We start from the raw sequence: 26,531 nt of genomic DNA, 5'->3' as shown, positions 1-26,531 counted from the left end.
ACCATCAACACCCAGAAGGTTCGGATTGGGACCGCGGTCCGCCAGTTGAGTAGCCCTGATCTAGAGTGTCAAAAGAGCCACAAAATATGGTATGTCATTCTTTATTGCCCTATTTGCAAAAAGCTTGATTTACTAAACATGTAGATTGCGTGATAAAATTAAGCTAACTATACGGGCCCAATCACAGAAAACGGCGATTGCTACCAACTATGTTACCAACCAACTTATTCGTGTATTTTTGCAGTTCTGTTGTAAGAAAGCTGTTAAATTGTTATCGGTACTTGTTCAGTCGATAAGCTGTTGTTCAGCCAGAAGAGCTGAAAAGAGGAACCTTAAAAGAGCCGCCCCTGAGCCCCCCCCCCCCCCCCCCCCCTACATCAAGCTTTTTTATATTTTGGGAGTCTTAGCTCTCAAAATATCTTAGTCAAAGTTTGATAATTTAACTTTGTTTTGGTGGCTTTTTCTGTATTTTTAGGCTCAATTATGTTTTTTTGATGAAGATTCAGCCTACACTTTTATTTATAGCCTACTGCCTACGTATCTATTCATAAAATTTAGATTTCTGTAAAAGTTTGAGTTAGACTACAAACTTAGAGTGAAATTAAGTTTTAAATAATTATCTTTCACCACCTTAGAAAGATTACAATAATTTATTTGTCGAAGAAAAGTTTATAAAAATTTGCCGAAGTGGCCCCCATTTTCCTTTAATTTCTTATGGGCTAATGTAGGCTATAAGGCACAGTTTACCTCACAGATCATACACTAAAATAGGTTAATTGAATTACTTAATCTTTGAAAGGCACGTAAGTAGCCTAATATTTCTTCTTCTAGGATTAAATCCATCATTGTTGAAACCTTGCATGCTGATACTGCCGCCGACTTGGTGAATGCATTGGGATGAAGCAAACGTGGTAATTTTTAAAAAAGAGCGAGAAATTACATTTTCTCCCGGTTTTGATGAGCACGTGACCATTGATCAAGCGTCCCAACTAGATCAGCTACAGGTAAAACCTTTACGTTATCAATTTGTTGTTAACAATTTCACAAGACATGCAGTAACGGATTGATAAAACCTAAATTAGATAACATCACTTGATAAAAACGTAATTCAAAAATTGAAAACAATTGCAATGCATGATAATAAAAATGAGCTAAAAATAATTTGTATTTAAAATAATTCTTCGAGTGGCCTATAATATAGGTGCAATGTAGTAGCTAGGCTGGAAAGGTTCTCTTATTGGTGGGTGTAACATTTTAAAACTACATAACTGAAATAACATTCAAGTAATTCCTCTTAATAAAACAGGATGTCCTCCTTTTTATTGCCTATTACTTTACGTTACAGTTTTAAATGGTCAGTAACAATGACGCAACAGCAAAAATCTATTGATTTGACTTCCAGTAAACTATAATAGGCTACAGCAGAAATCGAACGACTAATGTAGTCGATTAGTTTACAACACTGACGATGGTAACAGGACTTGCCAGTGAAACACGAATAAAATTATTGTTGTTTAATTAACATGCAATTGCTGCATGCAGTCTCACTCTTAGTTATTTATCTTTTAACTATTGTGGCTTCAGTGACTTCTGGAAACGCTAATCTTTGTCACAGCTTGGACGAACAATCAGTGCATGATTTTCCTCAATGCAACGGGCCAACTATAATTTTGGAAAGGTGTGGTGAATCACAACGATACAAAGAAGAGTTAAAGAAAATTATTGCTGAAGCAGTGGACGGTAAGATATCAAGGGGATTTTTAAGTTTTCTCTTAAACAGTTAATCATTAGACAACATAGACTAGGCTACTAAGTAGAAGTTTTAAAATCTGCAGTGGTTATTCGTTGCTTTACTGTCCGAATAAAGAATTACCACAGAGATTAAAGATCTCAAAAGCTTTCTCATTTTTCAACAGCCTTTAGCTAGTAGGTTATTCTATTTTTTGTTTTTGTTTTTTGTTCGTGTTGTAGCCTAAGCTTTTGCAGCCGAAAGTAGCTTATACTGTTTCCTCTCAAAATCAATGCTGTAAGTCAGGGGTCACCAAATGGCGGCCCGCGGGCCGCATGCGGCCCGCCACGCTGTATCGCTGCGGCCCGCGGAAGGTATCAGCGTACAAGTATAACCAAAAATACTTTTCTTGAGGGAGTTAAAGAGCACGAAGGCAAAAAATACTTTCCTGGAAGCATATTTTCGCATTGCATACGATTCCACCGACCGACCAATCAGATTATAGTTCAAGGTGGGGGTTGCTTAAAGTTATTCGAATGCGATGTCCAGCCACACTGTCCCAGTGGTTGATTAAAACGTCTGTTTTCGAATTTTGAAATTGTCTGTGAGCATAGGGTTGCTTATTTTAAGTTTGCAAATGTCATGTAAACACTAGTGCGAGTTTCACCGTTATTGTGTTTCACGAGCAGTGTTCTCTTTATACAAGTTTTTGTTGGCAAAATGGGTCGGTGTGCCAACTCAATTTATAATAAATTGGCAATATATTACATATAAATTTAGAGACTTTTTCTGATTGCATTATGAAAATATTTAGCTTAGTAGGCCTACTGCAAAACGTTTTTTTTTTTAAAGAAATATGGAACGTTTCACGATTTTGCGTGTCATCCTTGCGCAGGAGCCATGCTAATCTGTATCGTTCCAATTATAGTATATGTACTGCCGAAGCAAGTACTGCAAAATGTTGTTAATCAACAAATTCTTGCCACGCTGATGAGCACCGCAAGTGACAGTTGTCTATAATAAAAGAAAGACGGTTTTATAGATTCTCCCAAAAAGGATGAAAAACCAACTCATTGCTTTTTTAGAGGGAAGACTGTTCATAAATTACGATTTTTCGGTGATTTCCACAAGCGTTTGTTTCATGGTACCTGGTGTGATGATGTCTAGTTTAGCGTTGGTGGTGCCTTCAACATTTAGTTGCAGAATGGTCACTCCTTGACCTACAACAGCTGGTGCTGTTCGCCCTGACAAGGACGCTGTGCTTGGTCTGGGGGTGCCATTCTGATGATTGTTCTTCCGCATAACTTTATAGCGACAGTTATAGCAAGTTTAGTATCCCAAAGTCGGTACTTGCGGGGGCGGCCACGTGGAGGTACTTGCTTTCGTCGGCAGAGAGTGCTGCTTGTGAGTGTGGTGAAACGCAGATGGCAGCACACATTATCAAGGATTGCCGGCTATACAGACCTCCTCATGGTATGGAAGGCCTAGTTTCCATCGATGACGACACCAGGCAGTGGTTAACCAACGGATGCCCTGACATATAGCGACAACACGAGAGAAGAGAAGATGGTACCTGGTTCCTTTTTCCCTGTTATTGGAGCCTATCTTTTGTTGATATGTTTGCAGGTCACTATTGTTGCCTGTATTGCGATGTGTCAAACATTTCCTTGTTTACTGAAACTGTTAATTGCAAGATATCTTTTGCGAAACAAAGTAACAACACCACTCTTGCTTGGCGATGAATATTCTGATGAAACCGCTCGCCTCGCTATAAGTGCACAAAACAAGTGGCCTCTATTTATTAGGCATTGTCAAAAAAGTCAAAAGTGTTGTAAAAGGAGCTTGGCCTGGCAGTAGCGTTGTTCGATTAATTTTGTTGCTACGGTATTCTAACATATATATGAACAACATGCAACGCTGGATACTGGGTACGTAATGCGTTCTTTTCTAGCATAAGAGTCAACCTACCTAACATTTTATTAGTGCGGCCCACCACAGCTCTCCTTAGTGCCAAAGTGGCCCGCATGCAAAAAAGGTTGGTGACCCCTGCTGTAAGTTAACTCAGCGTAGCCTACTGTGTTATTATTCCTAAATTCAATTTAATTCAATTTTGCCTTGTAGGCCTACCATAGTGTTGCTTAATCTTGTTTCGTTTTTTTTTTGATTCAGAGCCTTTTGACTCTATCAAACTTGTAGAGAAGGACATAACCAATGCTGTCAACGAAATTACAAACTTGACTATGAACCTACCAGGTAATTCATAACGTATTAATATATTCAAGCAAGCTACATAAAATTAGATTGAATAGTTTATTGATCAGATTATTTTATTTTTAATTTTTATAGCGATTTTCAAATAAAAAATGCTACTTTGTTGTTATTGTACGCTGTACTGTACACTCTATCGTACCCTGGCCAGCCTGCCGCAACTGGTGGGGATCCCTACAAGCGGTCAAAACAACAAAAGCAAATTCTATATTCTCAAAATTGCTTCATGGAATGCCATAACATTGCTCTAATGCTCTATAACGTCACCTCACACTGTTCTTACGTTTTCCCACGTTATATTGTTTAAACCACTAAATGAAAACTTACATACAGCAGGGACGTGGTCATGAGGGGGAGAACTGCTCTCACAAAAATTTACCTTATCTCCCAAAAAATATGTTTTAATACTATTACAAAGTTTTATTGACTTGTTAAATGACATTTCTTAAATTTTTGGCAGCATTCAGTAGCTAAATTTTAAAATAAATCTTTTATTTTGAACATCAAAATATTTTCTCCCCCCAAACAATTGTTTTTGCCCCCCTAAAATTTTCTTTCTAGCTCACTGACATACGCTGTATATAGGCTGTCTTAATTTTGTTAGTTTATAAAACTTTCTAAAGTAATAAGCGTGTTGCAAACATCTATCGGCTTCGGCCTATAATTAATTTCAAGGCAGTAAAAAAATAGAAAGCAAACAAGCTACCGTACCATGTTTTTTAAGTTCTTTATTTCTGTGGGGCAAAGTTACTAAATTAGTGCTAAGTGATACTGAATTACTCAGCAATCAGTTGTAAACCTAGCTCTCTCTCCCTTTTATCTACTAACTGTATTGTCAAATATAATATAACTGTTGAATAAATTTTAATCTTTTTGTTTAAGTTTTTAAAACCTTTAATACCAGGTAGGCTACGGTAGTTTAATCGTTTACGTATATGATGCTTTTTCAATGCTGCATTTTTGTCTGCAGGAGAGCATTGATGCGAAGTTGGAGTGAATAGGCAGCTGTGGCTGTGTGAAAAAGAATAGAAGCGCAAATTCGTAAACAAATGTTTAAATTTTATCGTTTACTTTCATATGTGTCACCTCACCAGCCTTGGTAAAAATCACGTAGCGATGTATAAATGAAACTTGTTCAATTGTTTGTTGATTGTGTTAGCTGAGTAGGGTCATGTATATTGTTTTCTGCTACTTGTGATGATCACAAAATAAACATGTGTTTAAACCGAAGCATTTTGCTTGAACTGCTTAGCAACAAGTCTTTTTGAATCTTCAAATACAAAACCCAGTTTTCCACAGTAAATTATAAGAATACAAAAAAATAATACAATTTATACACAAACAAAGCTTTTCTAGTAGCCTATAAAAAAAGGTGTTTCTATGCAAAACTATAACAAGTAGGCCTACTGTAGTACGGATTAAGAAATGCTTTTTATAATGTGCTCACTGGTCATGTGTCTCTTTTCATCAATTTCACCCGGATAATTTTATCATTTTATTTTTTTATGTTATCAACAACCGTTTTCAACTATCATTTGTTCCAAAACTTATGAATACTTCATTTAAAGTACCGTACAAAGTTCCTTTGTGACGTTTTTAAGTGTAATACAAAAGGCTTGTTTTATTTTCAATCATGCAAAACGCCAAAACTAAAACTAGACGATTAGATATCTTAAAGTTCACCTTAGGGAAGAGTGGTGCTAGTCGGAAAGTTTTTTTTTTAAAGTGAAATTTAAAACAATTGGTGCATAACCTGACAACTTGAAGCGACTTAAATTATCATCTATGGAGTTCTCTATAATACAACCAAAAATAATCATTGAGTCAATTCAGCTTTTAATAAAAATTTAAAATAAACAAACATACAATTGATTTTTCAACTAACCCCATGCCTGGGGTAAGTTGAAAAACGTCAGTTTAATGCCCACTAATGAACTGGATACTCTTTTTTCAACCAACAAACATTTACATGAGGTTGTAAGCAAATATGTTTACTTGCTTTAAAATCAAAATGCAATGAATTCTACATCAAATCATCTTAAAAACATTTCTTAATAAACGCATTGTTAAAACTTGTGATGCCGTATATATAGCACTTTCCAAGTTATTCAAATTAAAATTTTACAATGCATGTCTGCTTAAAACAAGTACATTGGATTGGAGCTTATACTACTTATTATCATACCACGACGATATACTCATATCATACTACATAGTCATACCGTTATCAAAACATTTTCCAACTAACCCCACCCACTATTTTCCAACTAGCCCCATTAGCATATGACAAACTATTTTCCTAAAATATTCAAGCATGGTGCATTGGACTAAAGTTTGTTTATTTCTTGGTGTTGTAGAACACCTACGGCTGACACCCACCAAAAAAATTCTGCCTATCTTTAACGATATCGACGCATAAGATGTTTTTCAATACGCCAAAAATTTTACTTCGAAAGTAAGAAAATACAAAATTGTCAGCCAAACAGGTATATCTTGACTCAACAAATCGAAACTAACATGGATTATGTGTTTTGATAAACTACTTCACATGTTGGCAGTAAATATTTAAAAAAGTTATCGAGAGTTACAAAATGATCATTTTTCAACTAACCCCGCCTTCCAACTAACCCCACTCTCCCCTATTTCTAATTCATGTAAATACGTTGGTATAGAGTAGCCCACACTGATTTGCATGTCACGTGATAAAAATGCATCCCAGTGTCAGTAGCCTACTTAATAAAACCAGTAATGTTGTTTCTTTTTTCACTCAAACAATAATGAGTAGGGCGATTTCTTGTTACTTAAGTTACTTTTTTTTGGTTGTACCAATCAACAAAAGAAATGTAGAACCAAAATTTCATGGTTATGGGAATGTGGGGTCAATATTTAAGAAGTTATAAAGTTACCAAAAGTCACTTTTTGTGTTTTTAGGTTACTTTTCATTTATTAGGTCACTTTATCTTGAATACTTTATTGCCTAATTCCCTTGTTTATTTATCTTTCATCGCTACTGTAGAGATGAATTTGAAATCTATGTAGGCCTAATGCCAAAACTTTTAATACATGTTCTACCATGGTACGGATTTTAGGTTTGCATGAGCCCATGCTTGTTCATATCGCGTGTATTCTCGAAAATTCGTAAAGTAATTTTTTCGATGAAACAAATTGCGTTAACTGTATTTAACTACTTGTTTTCCCTGCAACAGCTAAAGTGTTTGATTGACAGAAACTTTCTGCCAGAGAATGTAAAACATTACATTATGTTTAATTTGAATGTGCAACTATAATTTAAGCACAAATTGGAGCTAATTTAAATGTTTTTTATGTTGAATTGCTGCTTTTTCTTTCGCTTTCTTGTTTTCGTTGAATAAAGTTACTTTTTTGTTACTTTTTCGCAAAAATAAAGTCACTTTTTTGAATTTTTTTAGGTTACAAAAAATCGCCCTAATAATGAGACGTTTTCACCTAACATTGTCATGCTGAATTAAGGTGTATAGGTTCTTTTATAAACAAACTGATTACAACTGTACAATGTACATGTAACCATTGCGAAGGCTTTGTTCGCTCTATTCTTATGCAATTTCTCTGATGCGAAAAGTAGGTTAGTGATTGCAATTTCCTGTTTCACCATCAAAGTGAGATCAGGGTCATTTGCCTGAAGTTTTCTATGAAAAAGTTGCTGCATATTTGCAGTTGTTACGAAATTAACATTTTCTTGACGTCAATTAAATAAAAGTATTTTAAAAGTTACTTAGAAAATCACCAACAGGCCTACACCAAGCGAATGTATAGGCTATTTGTTTATACAAAAAAAAAAAAAAAACTTAGGCTACTCACTGAGAACAATACGAACTCTCCAAAACAGTGTATTTTAAGAATTGAATCCATTCTTGAAATGTTATGTTAGTTTTAGTATAAAAGGAAACTTGTGCAACGGTTGGAATTAAAGTTAGGTTACTAAAGCAATAAGCTAAGTTATGTCATGCCAACGTTTCAAATAAACACACATTTTAAGATATGGTCAAATGTTTTGATTTTTTTTCATGTATTTAATTAAAAGGCAAACAATTAGCCATAACGACCGTTCACTGCACGTCTAGATTAAAACAAACTTTTATTGATCACTTGGTGCAGCATGTGGTGGATAATGACCCAGACAACCACTTCATCTGGTCCAGATCTTTACCAGATCGGGTACGGATCTGACCAGATCTAAACCAGATAAAGTGGCTGTCTGGACTGGAGACATATCAAAACTTGGAAGATCTGCAAATAGGCCTACAATGCTTATCTGTGATGAGACTTATTCAAATAAAGACATGCGAAATTGAAAATCTCAAAGCGACACTTATACATTCATTTAAATAAAAATGAGGCAGGCAAAAGTGGTTGAAAGTAGGCTTTAGTATTTGCTGTAAAACAGTGAAACTGTCAAGCTTTTCGGCCTACAACTTAAAGCTTTGGAATTGGGAGAAGTCCATGCTCAACTTTCCCTTTCTTTTTACGATTTTGTTTTGTTACAACCTTGAAAAAAGTAAGAAAACTTACGAGTTTCTTATGATGCAAAAAAAGAGGCAATTACACAAGCCCGCTGCGTGACCTTTTAGCCCAGCGTATTCTTCGAAAAGATAAACATGGTCAGAGGCCTATTTATTTATTAAGTCTTGGTGTTGTGTTGGGCTTGTTGGAAGCAAAAGCAGGCTGCATCAATAGCCTACCTCTGTTTTAATTTGGTTGCAGGTTAATTTATTGGTGAGCGATTTTGTTTCGAAGAAATAAAATTCATTTTGAAGACCATTCATAACTCAACTCATTACAGCCCACTCGTTCTCCCTCTTGGTAAGGTAACATTTCATAGACTTCTAGTGTCCGTTGTATATACGCTAGCTCAGACAAAACGGAAGCACAGTGAATAATTATATCGTGAACTTAAACAATTGTGCAAAATTCAACACAACATGTTTACACAAGTGTAAGTTTACACAATGTCTACACATTTCAAATCGAAATACACTGTTTAAAATATGAAATACACAAGTGTATTCAGTATAAATGCACAAGATTTTACAGTACGCTTACTGGTTCAGTCTGAAATCTAAAATTCTTCTATGAGAGAAAATTTAATTTTCTCATGGATTACCAAGGAGGCCATCAGTCCGTGGTGTGGAACCTCCCCATCAGGATGGAAATGATAAAAATGACTTAAAAAGAAATGGCGTAATCGTTAAAAGCTTAAACCTTTGCGATAAAAAACAATTTATAAAATCACATGGTCTTTCCGTTATCAGTGTCTTGTCATTCAAATGGTCACCTATTTGGTGTAGTCGGTCGGGAAAGGGTAAACGATCCAGTTCTGGCGCTGGATATGGATTGGGTTTCCGAAGCTGTTCTCGGTTTAAAGATTTGAGTGAAGCTGGTTTCTGCATTTCCTCTTTGTAAGGTTCCACTTCTACTACTTGCAGAAGCAATGCTTGTCTGTGAAGTAGCTGATTCAGTTCTTCTTTTTCTTAAAACGTTGTTGCATCTAATAATTGAATAAAGAGTTACAAAAACAAAATGGGAAATGCGCAGTTCTTGTACCAACATAGTGTGTTATTTCAATGAACTAGCATCTAACGGATTATGACTTAGTAGCAGGCTATTTCTTATTTATTCGTTTTTTGTAATAGTTCAAGCATAAGAAAGACAACAAAAGTGATGGAGAGTGCTGATGTGGCCACTGTTCGAGTGACAAATATTAAACAATCAAAACTTTATTTCTAAATACTTATCTTATGTGAGATGCTTTAGCCTAATCAGTATGTTAAATAAATGATCTTTACTTGATAAAAAAAGCCCAAAATGTAGATACTAAACTCATGTTCAGCAAACGTTTCAAAAATTATACTGTCTTCATCTTCAGTGCTACCTTTAATATCAGCATTTTGAAAAGCCTAATGGAATTTGTGTTCAATCAAATGCAGTAGTTTAAATTGTGAAACAGCACGACATTTTTTTATTTGTGTAAAATGAGTCAAATTAACTTCGTGCTCACTAACGTACATTCTTAGTTTTAAAATATCTAAAGCAATAAGCAAGTCGGTCTACCTATTTTTAGAGATCTTTTTGTAGGCCTGACAAAACAATTGCAATTTTTATGAGAGCTTAAAGAATATTTTGGTTTATAGAATACAAGAATTGTTTTACAACAATTCTTTGAGTCAAGAGAGGAAGTAGCATCAGTTTTATGACGTTGCAAAGTGTTACGACATAAAGTCAACTTACTTTTTCGTCCAAGGTATTAATATTTGCTCCCACTTGTCAAAAGACAATATCACGCACGTGATGTTCAGTATCATATTGACGTCATAAATTGCAAGGTAGGCGAGTTCTGGGGTCACCAGCAACAACTGAAGCACTGTTGCAACCACATCCGTAAAAACACACACCAAGGCGAGTAAAAATACTTTTTTAATTAACCTGTTCATATGTTGGTCTCTGTAAAATAAAAATAAAACATAAAGTTAAGCTTTTCGATGCAGGGAGATGGGTTGGGTTTTGTGTAATAAATGTGCAGAAACATATTTAGAACAATAATAGTAGGCTAAGCAATATGATGAATTGCTCAATTGATTTGTGCTTTTGTCACTTTTAATCAATAAAAATAAAGCTGACACGACAGCAAAACTTCGAGAAAGAGTTGTTTTTTGTTGCAAAGTCAAGCAAGGCAAAGCAACACAATCGCTTAAACAATTCCATCGTAACAGTTGTTCCGATTTATTGCTTTGTCTTGCCAGCCTTTTCTATAAGTAGTTCCGCAATTGTTGTTACTATTAAAATTAAAATAACATTACTGCAGAATGCTAAATCACAGTTTTGCTTAATTTAAGCTTCTTGCCGACTAAGAATTCTATTGAAAAAATAAGATTAAACTGTAGCCTATTTGTCGCCATTTTGATTAATTTGATCTTTATTCTCAGATGAGGAAAGCTCTTTGTGAGCTTAATTCTGGCAGTTCTGCATACTTTGCAGAGACTTGGAACCACTGATTTGGTCACCAAATTTGACTGAGTGAAGCTTTCGATTGTTGAAGTGTTGTTGTCTGTGAATTATTTCATCTACCTCAGAGGTGACGGACCTGCGGCCTGTCAAAGAACTTTGTGCGGCCCACAAAACAATTTGACAATCGCTCATGCATTAAAGACATCTCAAAGCTGTTTTATGCCTTCACTGGTACACCCTTCCTTTGCTATTTTCTTTCCCTAAACACTAACTGTTAGAAAATAGGAAAGTTATAAGGTAAAGTTGTGAAAACACAATTCACCAATTTCACCTTGTATTTTTGGTTGATTCCAATATATGACGTCATGGAATTTTGACAAGCGCTAAGCTGTGTGACCCGATAACTCATGTGTAATTGACAAAGTGGCCCGCGACCGCAAAAAGGTTCGTCACCCCTGATCTACCTGGTGCCGTTGAATGGAGAGCTGTCCTTGAAATGCGTTGCTCAAGCGGACAGCCCGAGGGTCGAACCAACGCCGTTTGATCTTGCTCTTTCTTCTTTCGTAAAGTCGGGCGCCAACTGAGCTATCGGATGGATAATCGGGAAACCCGCTATTTTTTAGGATTTCGTACATTGCACGTAGGCTATATAGCCTACTCGTATAGGCAAGTGACTCAATTGCCATTCTGTAACTGTCTGTAGTTCTGTTTGATCATATTTTGCTTGCTTTTTACAATGATTTTGGACGATAGGTTTCTTTTAATGTAAAATAGTAATTTGCAAAAATGTTTTAAATCACAACAGAGATGAATCACAACTAAATTTACCTCTTTTTTTCAGAGCGACTTCGTCTTTGTCTTGTTGGAACCGATCGTTTTAATGATCGTTGTTTTTTAGTGATCATGTTGTGGACTGAACTGCTGGAGTCGGTGCGCTTATGGTTGAGATCTAATCGTTTGTTACGTGGCTTTGTTGATACGGTATCTGCTTTTCTGCAAAAAAAAAAAAACGTCACTAAACAACAAGACATGTCTGAAGCACAGAAACCATGCGTAAATTTGTGTGGGCCATCCAGAAAATAAGCCTACATGTAGTGGGCTACTGAACAAAGTAAAAAAAACACCAATCGTTAAATCGTAGTAAGGTTTAGGAAAATCATGTAAACCAGCATACATCCAGTCATGAATTTAGTCTACCAGGAATAAAAATTACACAGCAACGATTCCATCTACAAACCACCATAAAACAGCAAAAAGTCATGTTCTCCTTATCGTGACAAGATTTTACACAATGAAAATAAATTTTAGTGACGAACCAGACCATTCACGATTTACCTTGTTGGTCGGTATATTTTCTTTCTAGGAGAATAACCCGGTTGGTTCAAATGTGATCTTGGTTTGAACTCATAATCACTATCAACTTCCGAATGGAATCCATAATCCTCGGTTGTGTAGCCCAATTCGTTTTCTGGGATAAAAATCTTTATTGGTTAATGGAGGCCATGAATTCATACAAATGCAGAGTTAACGTTTCGTGGTAAAACTATAATTGAATCATTTTTAATCTTGTTAGCACAGTGATGAAATTATTTAACTTTAAGAAAAACAACAGCCTGCAAAGCAAATGAACTATTGCAGACCTAACCTGAGTGATTCCTGGACTCAATTTCACCGCCAGCAGCATACCAATTGTTAGATTCGGCAACGTCTTGATTAGCTATTTCGTCTTGGTTCACGTGTTCTGTGAGAACTCTTCTTTCCCTTGATGTTCCCGGATGTTCTTCTGCTGTTTTGACTGCTTTTGATTTTGTTCTACACTTCACTAGTGGATACAACAACAATCCTAATAAAGCGATTTGTCCCAACGATGCTATGATATTTACGAACAAAGGAAGAAGCTCAAGGTCTTGCTCATCATTTGCGTCGCGACATCCAGTTTCCGTGGCTTGGTAAAGCCAGCCTGTAACGCTTGGGATTTGATATATGACAGTGACAGCTAACCAACCAACGACCAACCAGATAATGGTAAAGTAACTTATATAAAGAATTTTCTTATTGTATAAATGCTTCAGTTTGCCACTGGAATAAAACTTGTGCTGTCGCTTCCAAAGAAAGACATATACCGGACAAGCGCTTGCTGAGTACAGGACAAAGCTAAATGACGTAGATACTCGGCAGAAGTGGTCAGTCTCCCAACCAAGAAACGCTACTACGTGATCCGATATACATCTTCCAAGAGCAAGTACCGTTCCAGCTGTCACGATACATATAAGTTGAATCTGCTCACTGTTCTTATGAGATTTCTTTCTTAACCTCAATGCATGAACAAACAAAGCTTTCAGGTAGTACATGGATAACACGGTAACTAAACTTATCAAAACTTCAGAAACGATCCAATAAACTTCGTCATATGGTTGAGTCGGCCTTGTTGAGTTCGAAATATTCATCTCTCTCTTTTTCTTGACAGCAGTTTATTATCAGCAATCGACCAAACTTCTGCAACTGGTAACTAACTGATGGCCAGGAAGTTTGCAATGCTTTTATATCACCTACGCGTTCATGCAAGCCAAAATCATCACATGTTGCACTTCGATTACAACTACTGTACAGTAGCCCATTGTAAAAAAGGAAACAAATACTTTTTGCAACAAGTATCAAGCCCACAACAATATAATTCATACGTGTTGCAATCAGGGAGTCGAACCGAACCCGAACCGGATTTTTGTAAACCGGTTTTGGTGCGATTTTGTCTGAACCTTAACCGGAACTGAACCGAAAATTTGAGTTAGCTTAAACCCTAACCGAACCCGAACCGGTTGAAAAAAGCGGTTCACTCCAGCATTACGTCATTGTTCGCATTGTGGTAAGTGAAGTTGTACGTAGCATGTTGTTATCTTGGAGGCCACATTGTACGGATGAATTATAGTCTATTCCGTAACACACGATCCACTATCATCGATGCCTTGGAGAGGAATTTTTTGAGGTAAACAACTTCTGTTCTGTGACATCATAGACAATATAGTTTGATTGTAACTTGTGCAACAATCAACAAAGGCAAGTTAATTGAGCAAAGCAGTGTTGAGATCAGTGTTGCCAACCTTGTGGTTTTCACGCCCAATTGGGCTAGTTAGTAGTTGGGCAATAGTAGGCCTAGGCATAATTTTATCGGACCCGAACCGGAACTTATAAAACCGGTTTTAAGTTTCTTCGAACCTGAACCGGAACTGAACCAAATTTTGAAACAATCTTTGAACCGGACCCGAACCGGAAAAATCAAACGGTTCGACTCCCTGGTTGCAATACGATTGTAACCTATATATAGGCCTACTGCGATCTTTTGACTTTTCTTGCACGATAGACTAGACCAGAATTGAAGTAAGCGGTCTAAACTCAAAAGAGCGTGGGATAGGCTTTAAATTTAAACAATAGGCCTAGCTACTGCACGTATATGAAAACTTGACAGCTAGGCCTACCTATTTTTAGTGCGTGTTCGTACGGTAGGCTTAATGTATGTCCGTTCATGGTCCGTTGCAACATAACTACGAGAAAAACAAGAGTTTAAACTTGAGTTAAATAAGTGAAACTGAATTTTATGACAAACCGACTATTCATGGTTAATTTAATTAATTTTGAAAAGTAACTTGTGGTTGTGAAATTATGATCTTTTTAATTTATGTTCGGTTGTTTACATTTAGATCAGTGGTTCTTAACGGGGCGGTACCGCCCCCCGGGGGGCGTTTTGGTTTTTCAGGGAGGCGGTATGGTTACTTTGGATTAAGGGGGGCGTTTTGATTATTAGGGTGCATTCTGGTTTAACCCATCTACCACCCAGCGTAACGATTTCGTCAGAGCTCGTATCGTCGTGGTAGCATTTCTTACCTCATACCTGGTGGAAAAGGGATTCAGCCAGTGGCGCGGGAACTATTTTTCTCTAGGGGGGGCTGAAGCTGCCGTAGTGTTGTCAGCTTCTGGGGGGCTTCGCCCCCCAGACCCCCTTATGTGGGAAAACATTTCAAACTGATAGTGGGCATTCGTCACCTCCTGTGTAAAAACAAAAATGGTGCCAAATCACACACATTGTAAATTGTAACAAATGAAGAATGAAAACGAACAAATTAGAAAGTGATATTAAAACGACAGTTTGTGAAAATGTGTTCTCACACGCTTCCGAAGATTGATTTTCACTCAGGTGTTTTCTCTAAGAACTGTGTCATGAGTTTTTTGACATCGACAGTGTCCAAAATGTTTTGGTGGACATGCATCAACGCAAGATAAGTGGGCCACCATACGTTTTTTCTTTGTCATTGAGTTTCTCAACCACGTTTTCAGGCGTCTTAGAGCAGAAAAGGAACGTTGTGATGATGCAGCTGAAACCGAGAGGCAAGGCAGAGCTCCACGAATTTTCGCGTTTTTTTGAAAAGATCTAGTGTTTGAGGGTTTAGTTGCGAAATAGCTCAGCAACCTTTAACGGAGTTTGCGGTTTTTCCAGTTACAACATCGCTGAGCAAAGTAAGTTCCGTTTTTAGGCGATGGCATCGGGTAAGCTGATCTCCGTATCAGATCTTTCCTTACCGTTTGCACACCTCAAAAGGGCCTTCTCTCTGTTGTCTGCTGTAAGAAGATCCGCCTGGTCGAATCTTCGATCAAGCTCAGCTTGAACCAAATCAAGGGCTTCGATGTATTGCCATTTCCAAGCTCCTTCTCCCGCAAACGACAAAGCATCCGATTCCTCTGTGTTTCGAAATCTTGCTGGAGTTTTGCTCACTCGGGGATCCTTTGGCGTCTTTAGGTTATTGACAGACGCAAAGACGTTCGCTGCTTCCATAAGCTTGGAAACAAATTCATCTTTTCTGAGACTTTTGATCCGTTCGCGGCAAATGGAGATTGATTCCAAAGCTGAAGAAGTAAAGATCTTGCTTTGGAGCTGTCTTGCGACGGCTTCTGTAGGCTGATAAACTTCACCGCTGCAGGTAATCGCAAAATAAAGCCGCATCGTGCGTGCTTGTTTTAGCAAGCCGAATAGGCTATGTTTGCATGTGCGTCTCCTCTCATTGCAATATCTTCTGTCATGTCAGTCAGACATGACAAAGCAATATCATGTATTATTGTAATGTTCAGAAGTATGGATGAAATGTAAATATTGCAGAATGGTGTCCAATAAACGATGGACCGCCGTGTTAGGAGGGAGGGTGGCTAGTACCGCTACTGCGAGGTATAGCTCCCTGTGATTGACGACTCTTTAGGCTATTGCAAATGATGAACGCGACCACACGTAACAGGAAGTCGATTCATCGTAGCAACTATTGTTCGAAAACGTTTTTCTGAAAATATGTTATGTAGGCCTACCTTAAATTGTCAGAATTTTCTAGGGGGGGCTGAAGCAATTATTGAAAATTCCAGGGAGGGCTGAATTTGTGCTAGGGGGGCTGCAGCTCCTTGAGCACCTCTACTTCCCGCGCCCTGCAGGGCATAATGCTTTAAGTTTGGCCCGCACTCCGTTATAACAACCAGATCTCTTGCTGTTTTATGCTGCAAAGTGGATATTGCAGAAATGCAGAATGATGTCCAATAGACGATGGACCGCCGTGTTAGTAAGGAGGGTGGCTGGTATAGCTACTGCGAGGTATTATAGCTCCCTGTGATTGACGACTCTTATTGCGAATGATGAGCGCGAGCACATGTAACAGGAACTCGATTCATCGTAGCAATTATTGCTCGAATAATTTTCTGAAAATGTGTTATGTACCTTAAATTTTCAGAATTTTCTAGGGGGGGCTGAAGCAGTTTTAGAAAATTCCAGGGGGGGCTGAATTAGCTCCAGGGGGGGCTGAAGCCCCTTGAGCACCCCTACTTCCCGCGCCCTTGGATTCAGCTGTGTTTTTCTGCTACATACCAACCCACTTGACATATCCATAAGAGGTGATCTTCCAATGTTTCTCACTGGCTTTACACCGGATGTGGAGAAACTGGCACTTTCTCACCAAACCCAAGGTTCACACTGACTACCAGTAGGCCTAGTCCTACTGTTGTCATACTCGCAAATATATATTTGCTTTTTATCAAATATAGTTACTAGTCTAAGACCCTTACAGCCTGTTTCACTCTAAAAGGGAATCATCAAAAGGCCCTTATTCTATCTGAATAAGAACCTTCTGATGGTCCCCTTTTTAGGGTAAAACAGGCTGTAAGGGTTTCAGAGACTGGTAACTAGCCTATATTTGATGTAATTCGCTCTGCTTGGCTTTTTGCTTGGCATAGAGCACTTTTTGTAGTATTAATAGCATTTTTTGTTTTATATTCGCTTTTCATAATTAATCGTTTTTGTTGGGGGGCGGTAAAATTTTGCCAATTCATGAAGGGGGCGTTGGGCCAAAAAATGTTGAGAAACACTGATTTAGATCAAAGTAATTGTTGTGCGACAAGTTAAAATTAAAAAGATCTGAAACAGCTGATGTAATTTTTTCTGTGTTGCTATAAAAACATCTTTTTCTCTTTATTGCTTGTCTGCTGCCACCCAGTTTAAGGATTTTAAACATTCTGTAGGCTTACAAAAATTCTTTTAGAACTCAACATGCTACTAGCACTGTGGCTAGGCGTAGAATATTAAGGGAAGACATAAAAAAAAGGGTCTGAAACTTGTTTCAGGAAAATAGAACATCAACAGCATTCTGATTGAGAAATCTTTTAATCTGTGCTATGAAAAATTCCAGAAAAGCACATTTATTCTTGCTGTAGCCCTCCCCGATAGCTCAGTTGGTTAGCGCGTGACTTCTGGAACGAAGAAACTTCAAGATCAAGCGGCGCTGGTTCGATTAACGCACGTTAAGGATTGCTCTCCATTCAGCGGCATCTAATGGATGGAATAATTCCTCGGCAACAAGACTTCAACAGTCGGAAACTTCACTCTGTTAATCTCGGTGACCGGGCCTGCGTCAGTGATTCAAAGCCTCTACAAGCATGCGAAACTGTCAGGATTAAGCTCTGCAAGAAGCTTTCCCAGTCCGAGGATAAGATTCAATCAATCAATCAATAGTAGGCGACGATTTAAAGTTGCACACGGAAGATTTGTTTTCTCTATCTGGTGAAGATAGGAGAAGACAAGTTACGAAACAAATTTGTTTTCAGCTCTACTTGCTTCATCTACTAAAAAAGCTCTCAAACTTATTGCCATGATTCTTTTTTCGATTTTGAATGAGGTTTGTGGCCCAGCACAAATTATTATTGGGGTCAACACTGAAAGCAGAAGATTGGACTCTTGTCAGTTGGAATACTGAACTAAACAAACAAAAATCACTTTACAATTCATAGCAAGTTTCAAAACCAACAGCTACGGTACTTTCAGGGATATCTAGAACAACGGGATTGCTGATTCTGTTTTGAAGCGGACAATAGGAGGGTTACTGCATCAGACTATGTTGCAGTGCATTTAAGGAAGAATAAATGTTCCTCAACATGCATTTAGTGACTGGCTGGTTTAACGCTTGCTTTTCAAGATCATGATTGAATGGCACTGGTTCAAGTCTCACACCAGATAAAACAAAATTAATAAAGCAGTATACAACATTAAATTCAGCAATTTAAACATCAGAGAAATGAATGTTAAGTACGGTATTCACAATTTAGATGAATATTCCTACAATTTATTACATCGATAGGAGTTAAACACATTGCTACAAATGCAAAAGTGCATAAATATAAAAGAATATTAATTTAAACAGCAAATAGATAAACAGCGTTGAATTGAAACACAAAATGGGGTAATTTTCATTTAGTTTATTTAGCACTTTTGGAGTTCAGTTTGCGAATAATACGAGACATTTTTGCTGGTGGTTCAATTTCCACACGATTCAACCGTGTCAGTTCATTTTTCGCAAAGCAATTAAATGAGACTCTTAAAATTAAATCGAAATTGTTATGGCCTGAAGTAGCCTACATGTTTGCAAAAATAAAACATTGTAAGACTCTGAGTCCTTCGCAAATTTGGCAGCAGCTGCAACAAATGAACCGCGCTGATTGCTGGTAGCAAGCAGCTTTTTCCGAATGAGCTCATCTGTTTGTTTGTTTATCTTTATCCTGCATTGCGGGAAAGCGGACTTGAGCGCTATGCATCGGTGTACGCCTTCCGACGTACACCTGACCCACGCTGCAGCCGACGGCAATGTCTGTTTCCGGTTGTCTACTCTACTTATGACGTAAATTTGGTACTACCCATTACTCGAAATCGATCACTAGGTAGAGGCAATTATCGTAAAGTTTCTTGCCCAGAGAAACAACAGCAAGTGTGGGTGGCTGGAGTCGAACATGCAGGCTCTCGACTGCGAGCCCAACGCGCTAACCACTCGGCCACGGCTGCCGACATCTGCTATTACTGCGGCATACAGCTGGTTCGCAAAGCTACAGAGAGTAAAACAGTATTCTGTTGGTACCGATAATCCGCCACGATTTGCCATCGCAAGTAGTTCATTTGGATTACTTTTTAAGCATTCGTCGGTTATGGATGGATCAGTGTTTTCAAGAACTAACATATCTTTGCACGGGGTGCATTTCCTTGTCCGTGATACACTTCTGGCAATGTATCCACTCACGTAGTATGTGATGGAAGAATCTATTTCGGAAATTTCGTCTATGGTTGCAGTTTTAAAAAATTCCAAAAGCCAATTGTCTTCCGTAAATTCAACATAGTCCTCATGTAACGGTGTATTTTCACTTTGAAGAGCAAGGTTACATTTCTTGAAAATGGACTCTTTTTCGATTAGGCTTAAGCAACGGATTTTTTTCTCAGCTTGAAAAAGTTGATTTATGGACATGAAAAAATTGCCACCATTAACTTGGCGGTACCACCCAAATCTTCCCTCAATCGGATCGGAGCAAAACTTTCCAGGGAGAACGTAGAGAAAGTCGTGGTGGAATATTAAATGCTCAGCCAGAGACACCATTGCTTGAATACTTTGAATGCATGCTAAGAAAGTTTCTTTAGTTAGTCCTGCTTTGCCTGATTGCTTCCAAGATATCAAAATATTGGCAGCTGTGTTCAGAAAAGTGAACCTGCTGTCCGACTCGCTTTGCGTCAGTTGAAAAGGCTCGCAAGCGGCATCCCTTTTTCTGTAGCCTGCATACAAAAACAGCAACATAATATTGTTTACACAATATATAAATATAAAAGTCTTGAAACTCAACTTATAATACGTATTAACAAAAATCAACCACTCCTGATATTTTTCACGTAAACAGACAAGTCAAAAGAGGACAAAGAGACAAATGATTGAGGCTTTGAGTTTGCAATAAATTAATAGTTTTCAGTTAAACTTTATCATTTTGAAATAATTCTTCAAAATTAAGCTAAATTTAGTGGAAGCGGTGGTGCTTAACATTGTGCAGGTCATTACATGAAACAATAACTGCAGAGGTCAAACAAACAGACACACAACATAATGTAAAATCATAACACAGATACGTTTTCTGTCATGCCAGAGCTTTTAGTCTGAGAATTGAACTTTGGGCAGTCCATACATGAGGTGGACGTTTTAACTACGGTAATCAACCATTTCTACTGCTAGCAGATTGAACTTTGCAAGCGTAAGATATATGTACTAGCAAAAACTAAAACCGTACTGTCACTTTCAAACTCACATTTGCTCGGCGTTCTCAAGGACATTATTTTCCAAATCTCTACTACAAATTTTAAAAATCGAGCAGTCCCCAAAAAGTCTGGATTGTCTTTCGCATAATACTCCAAGGCAGTGATTGTTGGCTCACTGAATACACCTGAAAAGTAATAATTTTTAAATTAAAACAAGACTAAACATAAAATTTACAGTCAGTAAAAGTTGCACAAATTCTAGTTCTGCGATCAGCAGCAGGTGTCATCGTATACAAACGCATACAGGTACTTCTTACATGTGACTTGTAGTTGTAACCGATAAGAGTTAGGCTAATCAATAGAAAATTAGCATATGTTTTACTGTTTCATGAAACACATGCACCATCTTCTCCACGGAAAACAAATAGTTAAACGGAATTGAATGCTGTACGTTAGGTATTCTATTGCAAATTAAAACTGTTTTAAAAGCGACTTACACAAAGCATGTTGCGGAGATGTTCGTGACACATTGCTGGGATTTAGCGAAACTTTCTTCAAGGTGTGGGCAACTTTTAAACATTTGTGTTCTTCAATTGCGTAAAGACGTTTAATGTGGTTGAAGTTGGCATGGCACGACTCCCCAAGTACACTTTCAAAACCTGCATTTGGTATCGTCATTTAGCATTTAGACATAAAATTATTGAAAATGTTCTTGAAGTTGTGCGTGAAATCAAACAGAAGAAAAAGTTTTTCGCCAGATCTTGTAGGATGATCGATAAATGGTTTGAGTTCCCCTCCACACAAATCAACCATCATCTTTCTATAACAACAAAGAAAATACATAAGAATAAGTACTTCCAAAAGATCCTGCTTGGCTCTTTCCCACAATAACTACATGATTAATTGTTAAAACTCTCGTATTTGTGCACGGTAATGTTGTAGGCTATTAACTTCGTGCAAACTACTAAAAATAAAAACAAAGATACTAGAAATAAACCTTGATACACAGAGTGGAACTTGCTGTAGGTGAAGTAGAACAACCTAACATAAAACAAGATTTGAGTCTTACAAGATGTAGACCGAAAGAGCAAGAACACAACTGTGATAACACATATTCATACAGAGCGCCAGATCTGGAATTCAGATCTGATAAAAATTGCTAACAATTTATCAACGCTACGACATTGCACTATGCGTGCAAGCAGCGGCGCTTGTAAAATCCGAGGAAAAGGACTGTAAACAAGTATTAATTTTACAAACGTTATTTTGTTTAAAACAAACCACATGCGAATGCCAAAATACAGCCTATTGCTACTAAGCAATTTTAGTTTACAATAAATCACGAATGCTGAAAATGATGAAACACAGTCTTGCAACCAGTAACTTAATAGAAAAAACATAGCCTACCTGTTGCAAACATGATTGTCTGTAGAAACTGCAACCACAAATACTAAATCATTAAGGGCCGCCATCACTTTGTTAAACCAAAAGTGCAGTAGTTTTGTGTCCAGTTTGTTTACAGGAATCAGACATACAACATCACGAAATTTTGAGCATGAAAATTGAATCATAAATGTAAGAACCGTTTTAGCAGGAGCTCCATTTTCAGTGATTCCTACAAAAGCTCCATTGCTGTATTCGACTCTGCGTGCTGTGTAGACTTCATCAATTAAGAGAGTGACAAACTTTTCGTGCTCTGTCAAATCAGAAACCCGTTGCTTCAAGTATGGAAGGTCTAGTTGGCCAGACTCAACGGTACGTCCACTGGAATATGAGCGAAGCGTGCTCAAGGATGGCAAAAGAAAAACAGTTTTCAATTTTTTATATAGCGATGTACTGGTCAATTGCCACAAAAAGGCCATTGTTATTATTGTAGCAGAATATCGCCGACCTTCTTTTGGTTTAAACAGCAGTTGCAATTGTTCAATTATGAAATACAATAGTGCAGCATTTGCTACATTTTCACCTCTTTCAGCCACGACGCTGATGTAGTCTTGTAATGCGCAAACAGCTACATCAATAAAAGCAGCACTAGTGGAAGTGCTCTTATCAGCCACAGCTTTGCAGTGCGCTAATAGATTGCTCAAACCAGAAAAGCTTTTGACAGTAGCGCACCCAGAATTTTTTTTAGGGGGGGGCTAATTCAGAAATGTCGGCCGAGTGATTTGCGACAATGGTACCGTAACAGTGACAATAGGGCAATGCCTATCCCTTTGATTACCATTTAAAGGCACTCACGGCTCACAACCCACCGGCTGCCGATACATCAAGATTCGTTCTCTCAATCAGATTAGAAGTTGGCCTAGTGAACCCCATGCTACTAGCACCATCAGCATCCTCATCCCTACATCCACTTTCGCAACCTTCTATAGATCTCGACTTTTTCGTCATGTATGACAAAATAGAATTAGCTTTCCGTTTGCCAACACAAATAAGTGCGAAAACAACAACTAGCACGAAAACAGTTTGAAACAAAACACTAATTTTGTAAACAGTAAATTTAATGTGGACATTTTTCCTACTTAAAAAACATTCAAAATTAGTTCGTATTTTCAATTAAAGTCCCAGACGCTTTCGTTTCTCTGCTCAAATGTCGTATAGGCCTACAGTTTTACACCATTACGGGAGCATCTGAATTTTAGAGAATTAACCCTATTGTAGCGACACGGGGTTTAATGAGGACGCCCCACTTTAGTAGTGAAATATTTCTCAAAAGGAAATATGCTGGAATTTCTTAACTTTTAGTTTTTGTTCTTTTCGAATTTTTTAAACCTACACTGGTCATGTTTTTACCTTCCTGCTCTTCACAATAAAGCATTTCGTCTCAGGTGGCTAGACATTTTCGTGCAATGCTAGGTATATATAATTTAATGTAAAACAATGAAAACTGTTAATACTACAAAAAGTGCTCAATGCCAAGCAAAGCAGACCGAATTAATCAAATATAGTAATAACTAGGGCCATTTAAAGTCATTAAAGTCATATTTTTTTCTATGCATTAGTAAGTCGTGAAATCAATTTTAACGCAAAAACCGCATCCCTATGAGGTATATTAAGAAAGTTATGAAGTCATATAAAGTCATATTTTCCTGGTTAGGTCATAAATCAGCTTTTTAAGTTATATAGTCATATTTTTGAATTATAAAGTCATACCGTTGTATACTTTAAATAAAAAGTACCAATTTTGATTCATGTGGCATACCACCACAGCCCATAGTTACTCGTTGTGGGTTGAATGGTTGAGTGCTGGTTGAATGCTGCTCAATATTATGCCAAGAGACTTCCACAAGTAAAAGAAATAGTCAATGCATGGGAAGGTGAAGGAGTTATTGTAAAGAGCGTCAAAAATTCAGTCAACGATCCAAAGTTGACTAGTCAGTTAACACAAATATGCCTCCACTACAACAATATTTCAAACTTAATACTCAAAATGGAAAGTTGTAGCCTACGTACACCATCAAAAAGGCCCATGCTGATCTAAATGCCCTTGATTTCTGAAAAGATCCGCTTGAGCTCAAAAATTACATTAAGAAGCGATTGGACAAAAACGATGTGAAACAAATTATGGAGCTACAAAGACAAAACATTTCACCAGCGCTTTATGCAAAACTGCAGAAGTGTCAACCCACATCAGCGTCTGTGGAGCGCTCATTTTCCTTGCTAAAGTCATTTTTACGTCCAAATCGTAACTTCAAAGACTCTAACATTCCACACTACATGAAACTGTACTACAACAGTGGTTTAAAATAAAAATGGATGTGTATTACTGTTATGTTGCGTATGTTTTACTCTTTAGTTCCGTGAGTGACGTTGTTCGCATGTAAAAATAAACGATTTTCACATAAAGTCATATAAAGTCATATTTTCCAAAAAATAAAGTCATATTATTGATTTTTTAAGGTCATATAAAATGGCCCTAGTAATAACTATGTTTAATTTAATGTAAATGCAATATAAATGTTACTGTAATTACTTTGAAATGTAAAAACGCCCAAAAATGCCTTATATTTATGAGCAAAAGTAATTTTTTGTTTAGTTTAGCATTACTTTATGCTATAATTCAAAACTTTCAATTTTGAAGCTATTTTTGGGAAAGCAGAATAAAAACCGACTTTCTGACGTCTTTTCATCTCAAACACTTTATTTCAATAAATTTGTTAGGTAAAAATTTAATTTCTATACGCACAATACACATTGCTATTATCTTGTAAAATATTTTGGCTCTCTGATTTTCATAGCTCCCGTTATTAGCGATTAATTAGCCCGGGGGCTAAAATAGCCCGTGACGTGCTTTCCGCGTACGAAAACAGCTCGTATTAAGATAGGGTTGAAAAAAGGTAGGCTACCATCAAAGACCATGCCATGGAGTGTCCTTTTTGCATAAATCAAAAATTCTCTGCTGACTCATTTAAAATTTTACGCAAAGGCAAATCCCAATTTGACACCAAAATTCAAGAAGCACTGTTAACGCTACAACCCAAATTCAAACAAACAATTATTTGCTGGAGGCGCGTCCATTCTGCTTAACATTTGCTTGATATATCACGTTCCCTGCGGTGCATATTTTTTTGTAGTTATTTAGCCTACAGTATGTTGTTGCCTTTTCCTAATGTAAATTTACCTTCAAGAAGTTGAAATTTATTGCATTTTTTAATTAACTTATTTTCAGATTCCTGATGAAGGCTTAAAGTTAAGCCGTAAACGTTCGACTGTTAAAACTATTTGTGAATATGTAAAATATATTGTTATAATGCTCGGGCCTGTTGTATTGTTGTGTCTTATTCATATCTAACCTGTAAGCAAATGGTATAGCTTAAATGGGGAACATAGAAAAACTTCATTGGGTTTGGGGGGGCTTGAGCCCCCTTAGCCCCATGCTGGGTGCGCTACTGGCTTTTGATGTTTTTGCCTTGCAACAAGTGTTGATAAGTACTTTGAGGCAAGCGGGAAGATGACGAAAAGGCCGAAACAGTCAGGTTGTCAAATACAAGCACTAAAGCAAGCAATTTTGGGGCTTCTTTCAACTTAGCATTGTCAATCAGGTGAAAAGAAGTTTGGTTTTCTTCAGTTTTGAAAACATATCCAAAAGGCAGTGTTACATTTTGAAGTTCATTCTTAAGTGCAAAAAAGTCTTTGATTTCATCGACTGCTAAAAACTCCATATTTTCTTTTTCTATTTTTGCGTTTTGTTTCTCGGCTCTTTCGGCTGCAGTGGACGCAGACGATCGTTTGATAGTTTGAGCTGATGATAAATATTTAGGAAGTCCTGGAAACACTTTTGGAATTACAGTAGGTTTTAGCCGTTTTCGAACTAATTCGGTGGTTTCTCGTTTTACTTTTCGTCTTTTCTTTTTATCAAAGAAAACTGTTTGAAAGTCATTAGCATGAAAATGCTTATCGCAAACTCTATGATTTTTACTTAAAGTCCAGTTTTTGCGTGAAATAACTGCAACCCATTTTCTTCGAATATCAGGATCTGCAGAGAATTTAAATAAAGCGGGCTTGTCTTCTTTGCTCGACTTGTAGCCACTGCTACATCCCGGTACACAGCAGCACGTGTTCACCATCGCGACAAGATTTTAAAAATGAGCGATGAACGGAATAAATTGGCAGATAACTTAATTAACTTGAAATCAACTTACACTGTGACAGATTATAGAAACTTTTAGCATTCCTAAATTATAAAATCCGACAATATTTACAGACTAGTAGGTACGACGTACGAGAACCTATAGCCTAATAGTCCCATGCAGTTGTTGTAGCTATTTTAGATTTAAGCGTTAAAATCTTACACCTCTTTTAACAACGCTTTTTTACAGTTTAAAATGTTGACTCCAAGCTTGCCTCTTGTTTATTCAATTCAAACTGTGACCTACCAGAACCGATGCCGTACTAAAATGTATCAACATACTGACAGTAGTCCAGCAATCGTGTAAAGTACAAAATGTACATTTAAAGTGACGCCAACTACTG

At 37.3% G+C, this 26,531-nt stretch overlaps 2 protein-coding genes and 1 non-coding gene across 3 annotated transcripts; all 3 read right to left on the bottom strand.

Moving 5' to 3' along the window:
• Nucleotides 1-2,579: 2,579 nt before the first annotated feature.
• Nucleotides 2,580-2,681, bottom strand: LOC145773081 (U6 spliceosomal RNA). Its single transcript, XR_014289492.1, has one exon. It is a non-coding gene; the product is annotated as a U6 spliceosomal RNA (small nuclear RNA).
• A 5,605-nt stretch (nucleotides 2,682-8,286) lies between these two features.
• LOC145772670 (uncharacterized) lies at nucleotides 8,287-13,466 on the bottom strand. The gene is made up of 5 exons (XM_082584540.1): nucleotides 12,624-13,466; nucleotides 12,314-12,446; nucleotides 11,807-11,971; nucleotides 10,262-10,474; nucleotides 8,287-9,521 (listed from the first exon to the last, which is right to left on the bottom strand). The coding sequence occupies exons 1-5, from the start codon at nucleotides 13,423-13,425 to the stop codon at nucleotides 9,305-9,307; spliced, it is 1,530 nt and encodes a 509-aa protein (XP_082440666.1). The 5' UTR covers nucleotides 13,426-13,466; the 3' UTR covers nucleotides 8,287-9,304.
• An 11,978-nt stretch (nucleotides 13,467-25,444) lies between these two features.
• Nucleotides 25,445-26,125, bottom strand: LOC145772551 (uncharacterized). Its single transcript, XM_082584413.1, has one exon. It carries the CDS (start codon nucleotides 26,123-26,125, stop codon nucleotides 25,445-25,447), a length of 681 nt encoding a protein of 226 aa, XP_082440539.1.
• Between the last annotated feature and the right edge of the window lie 406 nt (nucleotides 26,126-26,531).

The sequence above is a fragment of the Aplidium turbinatum genome, chromosome 6, assembly GCF_918807975.1.
Source record: "Aplidium turbinatum chromosome 6, kaAplTurb1.1, whole genome shotgun sequence".
NCBI lineage: Eukaryota > Metazoa > Chordata > Ascidiacea > Aplousobranchia > Polyclinidae > Aplidium > Aplidium turbinatum.
This window is presented reverse-complemented; position numbering and strand designations above follow the sequence as displayed.

Coding starts and splice junctions, on each gene's coding strand:
- LOC145772670 (XM_082584540.1), bottom strand. CDS start 13,425: ATGAATATTTCGAACTCAACAAGGCCGACTCAACCATATGACGAAGTT. Junction 12,447..12,623: donor TGAGTCCAGGAATCACTCAG/GTTAGGTCTGCA, acceptor TTTTTATCCCAG/AAAACGAATTGGGCTACACA. Junction 10,475..11,806: donor AGTCGCTCTGAAAAAAAGAG/GTAAATTTAGTT, acceptor TTTATTTTACAG/AGACCAACATATGAACAGGT.
- LOC145772551 (XM_082584413.1), bottom strand. CDS start 26,125: ATGGTGAACACGTGCTGCTGTGTACCGGGATGTAGCAGTGGCTACAAG.